The sequence below is a fragment of the Hemitrygon akajei genome, chromosome 20 (genome assembly GCF_048418815.1).
Source record: "Hemitrygon akajei chromosome 20, sHemAka1.3, whole genome shotgun sequence".
NCBI lineage: Eukaryota > Metazoa > Chordata > Chondrichthyes > Myliobatiformes > Dasyatidae > Hemitrygon > Hemitrygon akajei.
The window spans coordinates 59,610,988-59,626,475 of record NC_133143.1 but is presented as its reverse complement, the minus strand read 5'-3'; the positions used below and the strand labels follow the sequence as shown (position 1 = coordinate 59,626,475).

General features: G+C 42.4%; 1 protein-coding gene across 4 annotated transcripts in view; it reads left to right on the top strand.

The window, feature by feature from the left end:
* Positions 1–15,488, top strand: part of gsdmeb (gasdermin Eb) — a 46,094-nt gene that overhangs the window by 20,722 nt on the left and 9,884 nt on the right. For all 4 annotated transcript variants that reach the window (XM_073024396.1, XM_073024397.1, XM_073024395.1 and 1 more), the window contains 3 exons: positions 2,441–2,612; positions 4,461–4,581; positions 10,163–10,345. In XM_073024396.1, coding sequence (XP_072880497.1) covers positions 2,441–2,612; positions 4,461–4,581; positions 10,163–10,345 — 476 coding nt within the window. The remainder of the gene's footprint in view (positions 1–2,440; positions 2,613–4,460; positions 4,582–10,162; positions 10,346–15,488) is intronic.

Here is a 15,488-nt window from a genome sequence, read left to right as displayed (position 1 = left end):
TCTCAATGCCTGAAAGCATGCAGACCTTGTCAAGAGGTTCAGTTGTTCGTCAGGTCAAACATCAGAATGGGGAAGAAATGTGACTGTGAAATGGTTGTTGGTGCCAGACGGGGAGGTTGGAGTATCTCAGAAACTGCGATCTCCTGGGATCTTCACCCACAACAGTCTCTAGAGTTCACAGAGAATAGTGTGAAAAATAAAAGTGAGCAGCAGTTCTCTCGGTGAAAACACCTTGTTAACGAAAGAGGTCACAGAAAAATGCCCAAACAGGTACAAGCTGACGGGAAGGCGACAGTAACTCAAATAACCATGTGTTACAATATCTGTGTGGGGCAGCGCATCTCTGAATACCATTGAACCTTGAAGTGGATGGGCTACAACAGGAGAAAACTGACTGGATATATCAAAAAAAGTGGCCACTGAATATACAGTACTGTGCAAAACTCTTAGGCACATATACAGCTAGGATGACTACGACTTTTGCACAGTACTGTAGTAATTTTATGTATTGCGCTGTACTGTAGCAAGAGAAAACAAATGTCATGACCCAAATGATGATAAACCTGATACTCATATGGGTCTCTATTGTGGACCGACAGTGAGAAGGGGACAAAGCGAGGGGGAATCATGTTTGGGAAAAGGGGAAAGGAGAGGGGCTGGACTGAGAAGCACCAGAGAGACATTCTGTAATGATCAATAAACCAATTGTTTGGAATCAAGTTACTTGCCCGGTGACTCAGGGCTGGCTGTGTCTGCACCCATGCCACTCCCACCCCCCCGGCACTCTTTCTCTGCCCCCCTGTCCCACACCCCTCCTGCAGCGTTCCAACCTTGATTCCCAACATCCCTTTCTCCCACCAGATTTACAAATGTGTTCTGCATTCCACAGTGACAAATACTGTACTGTGCAGAAGTCTTAGACACCCTAGCTATATATATATGTGCCTAAGACTTTTGCAGACAGTGCTGATGTCTTGAATTCGTTTTGTGGCAGCAGAACAGTGCAAAACATAAAACTTATGATGAGTTACAAAAGGAATAGTGAGGTTTAGAACATAGAACACTACGACACGTTACAGGCTGTTTGGCCCATGATGCCGTGCTGATCTTTGAGCTTTCTCCAAGATCAATCTAACCCTTCCCTTCCTCATAACCCTCCATTTTTCTATCATCCATATGCCTATCTAAGGGTATCCTAAATGTCCCTAATGTACCTGGCTCTACCACCATGTACCCCTCCCCCCCCCCCCCCCCAAACTCTGTGTAAAAATAACTAATTCTGACATTCCCCCATACTTCCCTCCAATTACTTTAAAATTATACACCCCTGTATTAGTCATTTCTGCCCTCATAGAAAGTCTCTGTCTGTCCATTCGATCCGTGCCTCTTATCATCGTCTACACCTCCAGCAATGGAAAAGCGCCCATGGACACTGAGAAATCTGATGGTGGAGGGGGAAGAAGCCATTCCTAAAATATTGAGTGTGGGTCTGAAGGCTCTTGTCCCACTTCTTTGATGGGAATATTGAGAAGAAGGCTTGTCCCAGATGGCGAGAGTGCTTGCCTCAGAATAGAAGCACATCCCATTGGAACAGAGATAAAGAGGGATACCTTTTACCAGAGGGTGCTGAATCTGTGGAATTCATTGCCACAACTGCTATGGAGGCCAAGTCATTGGGTATATTTAAATCAGGTTGATAGATTCTTGATTAGTAGGGCTGTCAAAGGTTATGGGGCAAAGGCAGGTAAATGTGGTTGAGGGGTTGGGGTGGGGGGGAATCAATGAATCTCCCATAACGGAATGGCAGAGGAGACTCGATAGGTTAAATGGCCTAATCCGACGCTATGTCTTGTGGCCTTAACAATGGATGTTGCCTTCTGAGACACCATCTGTTGAAGATGTCCTCGACAGGGGGGTGAATTGTGCCTTGATGAAGCTGGGGAGGTCAGTGTCTTAATTAGCATTTCACTGGAGATCGGCACCTCTGACAGTGCAGCACCTCATTACTCTGCACTGCATGTCAGAATCCAGAACAAGCCTATAGCCAACAGCTTCTGACTTGGCCAGGAGTGGTGTCCACAGGTCACTACTGAGTTGGGTAGGATCACAATCTTCCGAAGCAATAAATAACCATTTTCTAGACTATCAGAGGCCATTTCCAAAGACAATTTCTGGAATATTTTTTAGAACAGCAAAGCCTATTTTCAAGGGCAATTTTTTAGAACTTTTCTAGGTTTATCAAAGGCAATTTCTGGGATATTTCTAGACCCTTAAATGCCATTTTCAAGGGCAGTTACTAGAATATTTTCTAGAATATCTAAGGCCATTTTCAATATTTAAGTAACCATTTTCTAGAATATCCTGACCCTGGTTATCAAACCTCTCGAGCCAGATATGTGACATTGACACGTTTAATCTATCTTCTTGGTTACTATTCCAGCACTATACAGTTGAACCACCCCTTTGTCCAACAAGTTTGTGAGAAAAGAAACAAAATATTGTGCATAGTAAGTGAAAAGGTTATCACGTTGCAGAAGTGCTCTATTTCCGAACACACTCAGATTGAAGAAAAGTGTGGCAGCTCAATGGGACTCAAAACCAAAATATTAAAGGTAAGTTGAAGTGTGCTTACTTATCTTTGATATTGCTAAAATCATCTGTTGGACTGGATTGTATGTCTATTTGTCAGCTTTGCTGGAGAGATCCGTTCATGGATACAGCATGTCATAACAAACTGAAATATCACATGGAGTTGGCGTTCAAATAATAGGTGATTTATTTAAAAACTGCACATCGGGAGACCAACAAAAACTGATCTACCTGAGCATGAAATTGGTGCTACTTTTACACTCTTGGTTAATGAGGTTACCACTAAAATCACATTTTGATAACAGAATGGTGGTTTTCAGAAAGAAATACTGTAATTAATTAACAGATCAGGACCTGATTACAGAGTAAAATGATTATATCCACAGATCTAACAGTAAGTCCAATTTTCTATTATGATGCATGTTATAACGTAAGTAATGAAGTTCCTGGAACTTGGACGTCGTCACTGTTGCATTCCAAAGGTTCATAGGTTCACTTTATTTTCAAAGTATGAATGCAGTATACAACTCTGAGATTCGTCTTCTCCAGATAGCCACGAAACAAAGAAAACCATGGAAGTCAGTTCGAAGAGAAACAACAAACCCACCCCCTTCCCACACAAGAAAGAGCAGCAATACAATCATCAACCCCCTCCCCCAAGCTCCCCTCTTCCCGCACAAAACACAAGAACATCGGCCCCCAAATCCCCCTCCCCCCCCACAAAATACTAACAAAAATGCGCAAGAATATTGATGTCCAAATCCCACATCCCACACAAATAAACAAATAAAAACACACCAGGAACATTAACCCCAAAACTCCCTCCCCCACATGGAACGCAACGGGAACACTAACCCCCTTTAAACCACCCCCCCCGTGCACAAATGTGCAATAAGAACATTGACCCCCCCCCCAAACCCCCTCCTCCACACAAAACAACAAAAAAGAACAGGCAAGAACACAGAATATGGAAACCATAAGCCTGAAAAAGTCCGTAGTCCATTGTCCAAATCCATTAACGCAGAACCTCAGTAACATCTTCCGACATCATACTGCTCGACCACAGAGGCCTACCCTCTGGGCTCAGTGATAGGCTACACAAGCTCCTTCTCCAGCAGCAGAGAATCCACGTATCTACTACTTGGATTTGTCTGTGTTTCCCTGTTATCACGTTAGCACAATAGACATCAGTGTTGACTAGTTATTAGCCATCACCATTCTTTCCCTATATCACAGAGGCAGGCCGGCTTCTGATCTCCATGCTTCCACTTTGGAGTGCTAAAGTCATGCATTAAGTTGCAGTCGGGTGCCATTGCATTTGATCCCCAGCTTTTCCATTGGATGTGAATCCAGTGTCAGAGTTTGGTAATGGGGAACTGAGGGGCACTTTGCCTCTGTTTCCTTATCTTACCATTCCTGGGGCGGAGGGGAGGCACAGTTGCATAGCAACATGGAGTAGCACTTTACAGCACCAGCGTTCGGGGCTCGGTGTCCTGCTGCAGTCTGTAAAGAGTACGTACGTTCTCCCCGTGATCGCGTGGGTTTCCTCCCGCATTCCAAATATGCACCAGTCGGAGGTTCATTGGTAATTGTAGATTGTCCCGTGATTAGGCCAGGATTAAATCATGGGATTGTTGGGCGGCACAGCTCAGAGGGCCAGAAGGGTCTGTTCCGTGCAATATCTTAATAAATAGTGTTGCCATAAACTGATTCCATGTTCTGTTAAATGCTGACTAGTAGATCCACAGAGTAGATCAAAGGGGGAGTGTTTGTATATACCTGCACAACTGCTGGAAGTGCTTCACGTCCAGTGCTTTTCATGATCTTATATTCTGATCTTGCAACACCTTTCATCCTGTTTTGTTTTGTAGGTTTCGGTAGACGATGACGGTGCTGTAACGAAGGACATTGGTGTTGCATTGGAGATCCCAGCTCGCACTGTTATTGCGTACACCGTTACAGAGCTCTTCATAAACCACAACGGGCACTTTGGTATGCAGCACCAGCCTTGAGATTTTACCGAATGGTATAATAAAGGATAGGAAATGCCAGAAACATTCTGCAGATCGGGTTAAGGAGAGAAATAAAGTGAACTTTTCAGGGGTCGGCAAGGGAAGGGTGGGGAAGTAAATGTCTGTGAAAGAGTGAAGACTGAAGAACCAGGCGACACTTTTGCCATTACCTGAGAGAGGGAGCTGAAGACTTGTTGATCAGGATTGCTCTGTCAGGAGAAGGTGTTACTGTTATAGACATTGCTTTTGATCTCTCCACTCCTCCCTCTTTTCTGCAACTTATCACATTTTTTCACTGCTGTTCTTATGGTAGATTGTAATTGACCTGAAATACTAATTCTATTTCTCACTCTACAAATACTTCCTGACCTGCTCAGTATCACCAGAATTTTCCATCTTTGTTTCAGGCTTTCAGCACCTGCAGGATTTTTTGCCATAAGACATAGGAGCAGAATTAGGCCATTTCAATCATGGCTGATCCATCTTTCCCTCCTCAGCCCCACTCCCCTTTAATGTTAATGTCATGACCAGTTAAGAACCTATTGAACTCTGCTTTAAATACACCCAATGACCAGGCCTCTACAGCTGCCTGTGGTAACAAATTCCATAAATTCACCACCCTCTGGCTAAAGAAATTTCTCCGCGTTTGTTTTAAATGGACGCCCCTCGATCCTGCGGCTGTGCCCTCTTGTCCTAGACTCCCCTACTGTGGGAAACATCCTTTTCACATCCACTCTGTCTAGGCCTTTCAATATTCAAAAGGTTTCAATGAGATCCCACCTCATCCTTCTAAATTCCAGCAAGTACAGACCCAGAGCCATCAAAAGTTCCTCATATAATAACTCTTTCTTTCCCGGAATTATCCTTATGAAACTCCTCTGAATCCTCTCCAATGCCAGCACATCTTTTCTTAGATGAGGGGCCCAAAACTGTTCACAATACTCAAGATGAGGTCTCGCCAGTGCCTTATAAAGCCTCAGCGTCACATCCCTGCTCTTGTATTCCAGACCTCTTGAAATGAATACTAACATTGGGATGTTCTGCACAAGGATTCCCAAGTCCATTTAATCTCAGATTTTTGGATTTTCTCCCTGTTTAGAAAATAGTCTGCACTTTTATTTCTTCCACCATACATAGAAGAAATGGTCATTCTTTAGCATGACCATACATTTTCCAACGTTGTATTTCTTTTGCAACTTTCTTGCCCATTCTCCTAATCTGCCTAAGTCCTTCTGCAGCGTTTTCTCAACACTACCAGCCCCTCCACCAATCTTCATATATCTGCACACTTGGCAACAAAGCCTTCTATTCTATCATCTAAATCATTGACATACATTGATATAAAAGAAGCGGTCCCAGCTCCTGTGGAAAAGCACGAGTCCCTGGCAGCCAACCAGTAAAGAATCCTTTTATTCCCACTTGCTGCCTCCTACTAATCAGCCAATGCTCTAACCATGCCAGTAAGCAGCCTCGTGTGGCACATTGTCAAAGGCCTTCTGAAAGGCCTTTAGAACATAGAACGTTACAGGCACTACGGGCCATGCTGACCCTTTAACCTGCTGCAAGATCAGAATCAGAACAATTACAGTAAGAAGTGTGTGTGTGTGTGCGTGCGTGCGTGTGTGTGTATCTATATAATATTTAAAGTTAAATAAGTAGTGCAAAAAAAGAAGGAAAAAAGAAAAAGTAATGTGGTAGTGTTCATGGGCCCAATGACCATTCAGAAATCTGATGGCGGAGGGGAACTAGCTATTCCTGAATCGTTGAGTGTGTGCCTTCAGGCTGCAATACTTCTTTCCTGAAGGTAGCAATGAGGAGAGCATGTCCTGGGTGGTGGGATTTCCTTAGTGATGGTTGCCATCTTTTTGAGGCATCGCACCTTGAAGATGTCCTGGATACTATGGAGGCTAGTCTCACAGTGGAGCTGACTGAGTTCACGACTTTCCGCAGCTTATTTCGACTCTGTGCAGTGTCCCCCTCCCAGCCTCGTCCCATACTAGAAGGTGATGCAGCCAGTTAGAATGCCCTCCATGGCACATCTGTAGAAATTTGCGAGCGTCTTTGGTGATGTACCAAATTTGCTCAGACTCCTGATCTGAGATCCTGCCAGCAACAGCTGTATCATCAGCAAACTTATAGACGGTATTTGAGCAGTGCCATGCCACGCAGTCATGGATATAGAGGGAGTAGAGCAGTGGACTAAGCACACATCGTTGAGGTGCCCCGGTGTTGAGTGCCAGTGAGGAGGAGATGTTATTTCTGATCCACAAAGGAGTGTGGTCTTCCAGTGAGGAAGCTGAGAATGTAGTTGCAGACGGACGCACAGAAGCTCAGCTCTTGGAGTTTTTTGATCAGAGTTGTTGGAAAGATTGTGTTAAACACTGAGTTGTAGTCAATAATCAGTAGCCTGATGCAAGTAACAGTGTTGTCCACGTGATCCAGGGCCGTGTAAAGAGCCAATGAGATCGTATACACAGTAGACCTATTGTGGTGACGAGCAAATTGCAATGGGTCCAGTTCCTTGCTTAGGCAGGAGTTCTAGCCATGACCAACCTCTCAAAGCACTTCGTCACTGTAGTCACTGGGTAATAGTTGTTAGGGCAGCTCACCCTGCTTCAGCTGGGCACTGGTGTGATAGTTGTCCAAGATCAATCTAACCCTTCCCTCCCACAAAGCAACTCCATTTTTTGCTCATCTATATGCCTCTTTAAAAGTCTGTTAAATGTCCCTGATGTATCTACCTTTCCCACCATCCCCGGCACTCACCGCTCTCTGTAAAAATGAAACCTTCCTCTGTCATTCCCTTATAATTTTGTCCAATTACCATAAAAGTATGCTCTCCTGGATTAGCCGTTGCCACCTTGGGGAAAAGGTGCTGGCTGTCCACTCTATCTACGCCTGTTTTCATCTTATACACCTCTATTAGGTCACCTCTCATCCTCCTTTGGTCCAAAGAGAAAAGCCCCAACTCACTCAACCTTCCCTCATAAGGCAAGCTCTTTAACCCAGGCAGCATTTATCCTGGTAAATCTCCTCTGCACCCTCTCTAAAGCTTCCACATCCTTTAAATGAGGCAACCAGAAGGGAACACAATAGTCCAACTGTGGTCTAACCAGGGTTTTATACAGCTGCAACATTACCTCGCGGCTCTTGAATTCAGTGCTTTATAATTATTGAAGGCCAACACGCTTTCTTAACCCTACAAACTTACACCGCAACTTTGAGGGATCTATGGATGTGGACCCCAGAGTCCCTCTGTTCCTCCACACTGCTAAGAATTCTCCCATTAACCTTGAGAGAAGGTTTAAGCTGGTACTTTAGTTTAATAATAATAAATACTTTATTGATCCCAAGTGGGAAATTCTTTTGCTACGGCAGCAACGTTTAAAAAAACACTTAGCAGTGTGCAGACTTAACTAATAATAAAATAGGTAATGATAAGGTACACAATAATTTACCAATGTGCGATCATTTGCAATAATGTACAAAATAATAAAACAGAGACTATTATGTGTGTTCTCCTGTCGCACAGAAATGAACTGCTGTATATGCTAATTGCATTTGGTAGGGAAGATTTTCTGTAAAGATCCTTGTGACAGCAGAGCTGAATGAATCTGTTCGAAAGGGTGCTCCGCTGCTTACTCAGTAGGTCTCGAAGTCAAGAAATCGATTGTGCTTTTTTACTTTTGTTATAAAATATAAGAATGATGTTAGCATTAATCAACTGACATTATAGTGAGAGAATAGAAATCAGGCATGGAATTAAACATAGCGCGGTTAGAATATTTAATTCTCATTTGAAAGCAATTGGCAAAGCCATTTAAATCATTTCAAAGCGTTGACCACTTGAGGGCAGTGAATCTTTGGAAATCTCCTCATCCAAAGTCTGTAGTTGCAGGAGAAAGTTTAAAAACCTAGTGTATAAGTACTGAACACAGGACAATAATGGGATCGGTGAATGGCTGAGCATGGTTCCAGCTAATTTACATGACACAGGATTTTATAGTTAGAAATAACTTTTATAAAGACACAACTGGTGTGGTGTAGTATGACGTGGGTGCTTGTGATCTCCCCCTCTCTATCCATGACCATGATTGTTCTTGGCCATCTTTTCTACAGAAGTGGTTTGCCATTGCTTTCTTCTGGGCCGTGTCTTTACGAGACGGGTGACCCCAGCCATTATCAATACTCCTCCTGGCGTCAGTGGTCGCATAACCAGCACCTGCTGTTTGTACGACCATCCATCACCTGCTCCCATGGCGTCACATGATCCTGATCGGGGTGGGGGGTGGTGCTAAGCAGGTGCTACGCCTAACCCAAGGGTGACCTGCAGGCTAGTAGATGAAAGGAATGCCTTACACCTCCATCCGTATCTCCGCTCCACCACCCAAAATGTATTTTATTAAACTTATATGCAATAAATTGCAATTTATTGCCCCTACATCAGCAGATTAACAGATAAATTGGAACGTATAACAACATCGAGGATGAGTTGACAGCCCATTACATTTTTATCTTTGACTGTATTTCAGTGCAGAGCTGTCTGTTTGTACACTCTCCTCAAAAACACATGGGTTTTCTCCGGGTGCTCCGGTTTCCTCCCACAGTCCAAAAACATACCGGTTGGTGGGGTAATTGTTCATTGTACATTGCCTAGTGGTTAAGCTACAGTTAAATTGGGGGTTGCTGGGTGAAGGTTCGGTTCCGCCCTGATTCTCAACAAAAAATAAACAAAGGATTTGGAGGGTTATTCATAAAAATGCAATACTTTAGCTGTTTACATTCAGTTTATACTGTAATATGATATACAAGATGATAAGAGGAATAGATAGAGTAGACAAACAGATTTATTTTCTCAGTGCAGAAATGACTAAGATGAGGGGTCCTAACTTTAAGGTGTTTGGAGGAATATACACTGGGAGTGTCAGAGCAACACACACAAAATGCTGGAGGAACTCAGCAGGTCAGGCAGCATCTATGGAAAAGAGTGAACAGTCGACTGTTCAGGCCAGGACCCTTCAGGAATTGTCAGAATCAGGAGATTCATTTTCTTTTGGGCACACTCTGCAAATCTATAGAATAGTAACTATAACAGGATCAGTGAAAGATCAACCAGAGTGCAGAAGACAACAAACTGTGCAAATGCAAATGTAAATAAATAGCAATAAATAATGAGAACATGGGATAAAGTGCCCTTAAAGTGAGATCATTGGTTGTGGGAACATTTCAATGATGGGCCAACAGTGTAGTTATTTCCTTTCTCTGATGTTACATATTCCATGTTCCAAGGATCTCTGATGATGGATGCTGCTTTCCTACAACAGAGTTTCATGTAGATGGACTCAATGGTGGGAAGGACTTTGCCCGTGATGTACTGGGCTGAGTCCACTACCACAATCAGTGCCCTAATTGATCTTAAAGTAGATTAAAACATTGGCACAACATCCTGTGCTAAAGGGCCTGTACAATGCTGTTATTTAAAATTGGTTGTCGTAAAACTAATATTGTAACATGCTGCTGATTTAACTGTTACCATTTTTTACATTCTGTTTTCATGCCAGAGTTGTGCCTGCTCTCAGATAGACATGGAGGATTTGATAAGGCCCTTCTGGATAGAAATAAAGGAGATGGTGCAAACCCAGTGTCCACCCCTTTAAGCTGCGTTGATGGAGCCCAGAAAAGCAAACAGTCTGCACTTACCATGGACGTCCCTGCTGAAACTTCACTAATAGTTTTAAAACCAGGTAACTGAATAGGCCGTACTGTCAACGGTAACATTTGCAAAATTCTTCTTGCCCTTAATGTGTTGATAAATTTTCTGTGGCATAAGTCATGGTAAGTTATGGCTGCGTCTCTGCTTTGCTGTTCTGCATTGTCCAGTCTGAGGACTGAGCTTCTTGCGCCAGTATAGCATGCCCACAACTTACTAACCCTAATATGACTTTGGAATGTGGAAGGAAACTGGAGCACCCAGAGGAAACCCAGCCAGTCACGGGAGAACATACAAATTCCTGGCTGATGTTGGCAGGAATTGAACCCTGGTCACTGGTGCTGAAAATCATTACATTCCTAGTGGCCAATTCATTCTCCTTCTTTGTCAATCTACACATTGTCATTCTCAATACTTGGCCTCAGTAACCGTTCATTTTTTGCCCCCACAACATTTTGTCTCGTCATTCTTTTAGTGTTGGCAAACATGCAAAAGGAAAGCAGTTCCTGTTTTACATCATGCTTATATTTGGCCTATTTCCCTGTCGGCATTTCACTTGGACACTCCACCTTTGCTGTTTATACAAATAGTATTTGATCTTTAGTCTGCAAGAATCCAGCACATAATTTGAAAATACTGCATAGAATTTGAAGACAAATTGCCAGCAGCAAGGACACAGAAGGTGAAATCCACACACAAGTCCTGTGACAGAGATAAACGTTTTCAAAAATAAAGTAGGCAAAACAGCAAGCAATAAATAACATTAGTTAAGTGTGCATTTAGGTATGGAATCACTTCATTAAATATAAAAGCAATCTCTAAGGTCTTTGTTGACAGTTCACTTATGTATAATTCAGATAAAATCTATACCTTTTATTTTCAACTCCCTTTTCTAATTTTAATATACCTCACTCAAAATTCATAAATTTATTATCAAAGTACATATGTATATGTCACCATATACACCCCTGAGATTCTTTTCTTGTGGATATACTCAGTAAATCCAATAACCATAATAGAGTCAGTGAAAGACTGCACCAACAGGGCAGACAATAGCCAATCTGCAAAGGACAACAAACTGTGCAAATAACAAAAGGAATAATAATAATAATAATAAATAAATAATCAATAAGTATCGAGAACATGAGATGAAGAGTCCTTGAACGTAACTTACTGTGGGTTATACTTACTGAAGTTGTACTGTCTCTGCCCTAATGGTTATGACAATATGTAACATTATTTTGGCAACTCACAGTGTAGTAAAAATCTTCTAGGGCTTCCTGTTGTGGCATTTTAATCATATTGTTTTGACTTAGCACACAAGATGAAGCTGAAATCTGGTATGAAACTATAACAATTTGATCCCAAATCTAGCCTTTTATACTTCATTTAAATTAACCATTCTGAAAATATCATTATTTAAATTAATTTATTGTTAAATATAAATTAAATAGGTTAATTTAAATTTTAATTATTCTTTATTTAGATTAACCATACTGTAAAATTACATAAGATACTATACTTCTGAAGAATAGATCACGTATTTATAGGATTATCTAAATGATAAAATATTTGTAGATTTTTTGTAAAGGCAATTAAAAGAAGCTCTGGCTTGAGTTACATATTTAAAAAGAAAATCAAGAGTTATTGACACAGTTTTGAAATGAGGCCAATACCTGTGAGAGTCAGGATAAATGGGTCATACTGAGAGTGGCTCGTGTGTCTAGTGGGAGGCTGCAATGATCTCCAATGAAACTGTAATTTATAATCTGTATTGGTGAGTTGGATGGAGAAGTGAGAGTACTGTGGCCAAATTCAATAATATAAAGATAGATTAAAAAGATATGAGGAAACACAAAGTACCTGCAAGAGGGTCCAGTTAATGGGAAGGACTTGGCTGATGGAGCATAATGCAAAAGACAGAGTGCATATCAACGTGGGAAGGAAGAGTAGGGCTCTCTCAGAACTTGGTGAGTTTCAAAAAACTTCTACTGTCCTCTGCGGCTTTCCTTTAAAACTCTTGGATACAAGTCACTGTGTCCTGGTGATTGATGAGTTTTTATAATGTTGTGTCCATCAAAAAAGGGATGCTTACAAGTTTTACTCTCCTATTTGAAAGTAGTCCATCTTTGCAGTGCCCTCCACCATGAAGGTTGATCTGGGGATGGCGACAGAGCAGAGATGGCTGAAGTTTCTGGGACTGTGCAGGATAGATGTGTCCCACAGAGGAAGTAGTTCTCAAATGGCAGGGGTAGGCAACCGTGGCTGACAAGTGAAGTTAAGGGCTGCATAAAAGCCAAGGAAAGGGCATGTAACATAGCAAAAGAGAGTGGGAAGTTGGATGATTGGAAAGTATTTAAAATCTAACAATAGGCAACTAAAAAAGCTATAAGAAGGGAAAAAATAAAATATGAGGGCAAACTAGCCAATAATATCAGAAGTATTTTCAGTTATATGAAGAGTAAAAGGGAGGTAAGAGTTGATATTTTACCACTGGAAAATGATGCTGGTGAACTAGTAATAGGGACAAAGAAATGGCAGATGAACTTAGTGGGTACTTTTCATTTGTTTTCACTGTGGAAGACACTAGCAGTGTGCCGAGGTCCGTGAGTGAGCAGGAGTGAGTGCCATTGCTGTTATAAAGGAAAAAGTGCTGGGCAAACTGAAAGATCTTAGTGTGACTAAGTCATCTGGACCAGATGGACTCCATCCCAGAGTCCTGAGAGAGGTTGCTGAAGAGATAACAGATGCATTGGTCATGATCTTTCAAGAATCACTTGATTCTGGCATGGTCCTGGAGGACTGGAAGATTGCAAATATCACTCCACTCTTTAAGAAGAAAGGAAGGCAAATGAAAGGAAATTATAGGCCAGTTAGCCTATCCTCAGTGGTTGGGAAAGTGTTGGAGTCTATTTTTAAAGAAAAGGTTTCGGGGTACTTGGAGACTTATGATAAACTATGTCAAAGTCAGCATGGTCTCTTTAAAGGGAAATCTTGCCTGACAAATCTGTTAAGAGTTCTTCGAGGAAGTAACAAGCAGGGTGGATGAAAGCGAAGCAGTGGATGTCATTTACTTGGATTTCTTAGAAGGCATTTGATAAGGTGCCACTCATAAGGCTGCTTAACAAGATAAAATCCTACGGCATTACAGGAAAGATTCTGACATGGATAGAGGAATGGCTGACAGGCAGGAGGCAGTGAGTGGGAATAAAGGGGGCCTTTTCTGGTTGGCTGCCAGTGACCAGTGGTGGTCCTCAGGGGTCAGTATTGGGACTGCTACTGTTGGATAATGGAATTGATGGCTTTGAGGCAAAGCTTGTGGATGATACAAAGATAAGTGGAGGAGTAGGTAGTGCTGAGGAAGCGATGTGATTGCTGCAGGACTTAGACAAATTGGAAGAATGGGCAAAAAAGTGGCGGATGGAATACAGTTTTGGGAAATGTGTGATAGTACATTTTGGTAAAAGGAACAATAGTGCAGACTTCTTATCAAAATGGAGAGAAGGTTCAAATATCAGAGGTGCAGAGGGAGACAGGAGTCCCCATGCAAAACTCCCAGAAGGTTAATTTGCACGCTGAGTCAATGGTAAAGAAGGCAAATGCAATGTTGGCATTTGTATCAAGGGGAACAGAATTGCACCCCAGTCGGTGGTCACTGGCACATTAATAGTGTTACAAACTGGTAGGCTACCATGCTGGCCCTTTATATTAATTGTGAGGTGAGGCCTCCAACAGTCAGGGTCGACCATGGATGTTGCGTCCTAGCTGTCTAGATACACAAGCCTGGGCAGTGCAATATAGAGAGCAAGCTGTTTCCCACGTAGCAAGCTCCCCACCTCCATGCATATGATGAATCCAAAGGAATGGCAGAGACCAATACAATTTGGCACCAACAGCATCGCAGGAGTTGCCGGTTAGTGTTGAAGTCAGTGTAGGACTTCCTTAGGGACTTTGGCTCTGGATTTTCCCTCGGGGATTACTCCCGAAGCCTTTCCCATGTGCAAGGCAGTGGAGTTTTGAGATCAGGGTTTTCCCAGATGAGCTACTGAGCATGGGGCTGATGAAGTGACTGGTTTTAAGGCACCAGTAACCCACCTTTTCCCCTTCTCCTGTCAGTAGTAATGGTTCCGCTGGGCTTAGTAGCTAAGCCACATGAAGGCCAGGAGTTGGACTTGGTTGTCAGAGGCTATTTGAGACTTATGCCATTGGGAGCATTTAATAGGTAGTGGGAACCTTATCCCCACTACTGCCCCAGCTGTAACAACCTTGAGGAACCATGTATATCAATAATTTATATTAAATTTATACAATTGTTACTTATGCAGTTCTGATCTCTGCTGCACACTTGCTTCTATGTCCCCCCATTCACATTTGCACTATCCTCTGCTGCCGATCTATAAATTTTGATTTATTGTTCTTGCTGCCATTTGAACACTAATCCTCCCCCAGTTCAAATGAATGTACCTGATGTTTCAAAAATATAAGATTCTGGATAACTGGGGAATTCTGTACCATGCCATTAACATACTAGCTTCAATATTTTTGACAGAAGTTAAGCCTTATCGGTTGGCCTGACCCAATTATCTCAAAAAGAGGTTATTAAGCACACTACCAAAGTGAGAAGCAACAACAGAGATATACTTCTCTGAAGGAAATAGCTGAAGAGATTGTGGATTCCCCTAAAGGGAATATTTAAGGAAATAATGGGAAAGATAGACAAAGGAGGGTCAGTGGATGTTGTTCACTTGGATTTTCAGAAGGACTTTAACAAGGTACTGCAAATGAGACTGCTTAACACGATAAAACCCCATGGTATTATAGGAAAGGCATGAATAGAAGATCAGCTGACTGGCAGGAGGCAAAGAGCAGGAATAAATGGGGCCGTTTCTGGTTGGCTGCCAGTGACTAGTGGTTTTCTGCAGGGGTGGGTGTTGGGATCGCTTCTTTTCACGTTATATGTCAATGTGATTTGGATGGTGGAATTGGTGGCTTGTGGCCAGGTTTGCAGACGATACAAAGATAGGTGCGAGAGCAGGTGGTGTTGAGGAAGCAGGGAGTCTGCAGATGGACATGGACATACTTGGAGATTGGGCACAGATGGAATGTAGTCTAGGGAAGTGTATGGTCATGCACTTTGGTAGAAGGAATAAGGAGTAGACTATTTTCCAAGCTGAGAG